The following is a 1,894-nucleotide window of genomic DNA, read 5'->3' on the forward strand; positions in this document are numbered from 1 at the left end:
ATGAGTGTTTGTGGTTTAGTTATGACATATAATATCATAGTTATCTAAAAAATTAATTGGTTATATGTCTTAGTTATTTAAATATTTAATTAGTTATACTCTAGCAAATATATTTACAATTTAGTTGGAGGATGTGAGTTATAACAATCGAACTAAGTCGTTTCAAAGATATATGTACTGCTGAAACAAAAATGCATATACATTCAATTATTTTTTAATTGGACCAAGTCATCTGAAACTATAATGTTTGGTTTTTTCTTCCATAACTAAATATATTTAACTTGTATTTTTAAATAATTAAAAGATAAATAAAATTACTACTTGTTTATTTCGGAGCTTTTCATATTTATAACTAAATTTTAGAAAAATTTGAATTCAAAACAATTGAAATTAATATAGGGTATAGAATAAAAAATATATAAATTTAAATTTAAATATTAATAAATATATTTAGATATGATTTTGTAAACCGGTTTTAATTGAATTGTCAATTAAATTTGCAAAAGTAAATCAAATCAAATTATATATGTTTAAACACTAGATTTGCTCAACAGAAAAACAAATCTAGATCTATTTGACGTCAAATAAATTTTCATATAATTTGCTCTAAATGCTCATCCTTCACTCACTCTTACACATCACTCTTTCACTTCTTTGATCATCCTATCACTCCAAACAACAAGATGAGAAAGAAAAGTATTCCATATTGTTCTTTTCAATATCCATCTTGGTGTCGTGATGATAAACACACACAACCTTTAAGAGGGAATCAATGTGACAGTGACAATTCTGAGAAAGAGAAACATGCATGTCATGTTTGCAGTAAGGGTTTTCCATCCAAAAAGGCTTTGAATGGACACATGAGAATGCACAAAAAGGGTAACAAGGCTATTCCTCCGCCACCAATTTCATCTCCTCAGAATATTGACTTATCACAATATTTGCCACCAAGATCGCATAACTGCAGCAAGAGGAATAGTGATATCAATACTATTGATAACGATTATGGTGACAGGAAAAGGATGAAGCTTCACGGAAATATGGTTAACGAGAAGGTCAAGGAACAAGCTTCGACGCCAATTACTGATCATGTTAGCGGCATTGATGAAAGAGTGAAGATGAAAGTGGAGGATACTGGTGTTGAGATTCAAGATTGTTAAAGAAAATTATTAATAGAAGATTATAGTTATAGTTACTTGTTGTTTCAATCACATGAACATGAGTATTATGATTGTTTGTTTGTATTCATGAGAACTATTCTTTAATTTAGCGTTAATAAAATTTTAATTTCTGTTAAAGTAGTTCAATGCAAATTTTTTATATATTTGGGTCGTTACATAACATGAGTGATAACTGTTGAAACTGCTGTTTTTAGCACTTCAGTTGGCGTAACCGGTTACGCCTGTTACCGTAACCGGTTACGAACCCGTAAAACAGATTTACTGTAGATGTTGCGTTTGCGTAACCGGTTACGCTGTTTGCCGTAACCGGTTACACTGAAGCCCAACTGTTTTTCTGTTTGTTTTAGGGTGCTTTAAATCATTCCAATCATTTTGTAACTTGTACTATATAAGGAGCTCACTACTCCTATGTTGTGGTTAATGCCAATTCACTATCTCACCCTCAATTACTCTCTCTCTCTATCTTTTCTCTTCATTCTTTAATCTTCATCTTCTTCAATTGATCATTTTCCCCATTAAAGAAACCTTAATTTGATTTGTATGTTCCAACATTTGGCATCAAGAGCCTGGTTCTGATCCGATTCCGCTGCAACAATGAGTACCAATGATCGAATCCCATCCAATTTACCGATTCTTGATTCGAAGAATTACGACAAGTGGTCTAAGCAAATGAAGGTCTTGTTTGGATATCAAGAAGTTCTCGATATCGTCAA

General features: G+C 31.4%; 1 protein-coding gene across 1 annotated transcript; it reads left to right on the forward strand.

Moving 5' to 3' along the window:
• The first annotated feature begins 683 nt into the window (after window positions 1-683).
• On the forward strand, window positions 684-1,160 carry LOC131636698 (uncharacterized). Its single transcript, XM_058907311.1, has one exon. It carries the CDS (start codon window positions 684-686, stop codon window positions 1,158-1,160), a length of 477 nt encoding a protein of 158 aa, XP_058763294.1.
• The last annotated feature ends 734 nt before the right edge of the window (window positions 1,161-1,894 follow it).

Source organism: Vicia villosa, unplaced genomic scaffold (assembly GCF_029867415.1).
Source record: "Vicia villosa cultivar HV-30 ecotype Madison, WI unplaced genomic scaffold, Vvil1.0 ctg.001810F_1_1, whole genome shotgun sequence".
NCBI classification, from domain to species: Eukaryota; Viridiplantae; Streptophyta; class Magnoliopsida; order Fabales; family Fabaceae; genus Vicia; species Vicia villosa.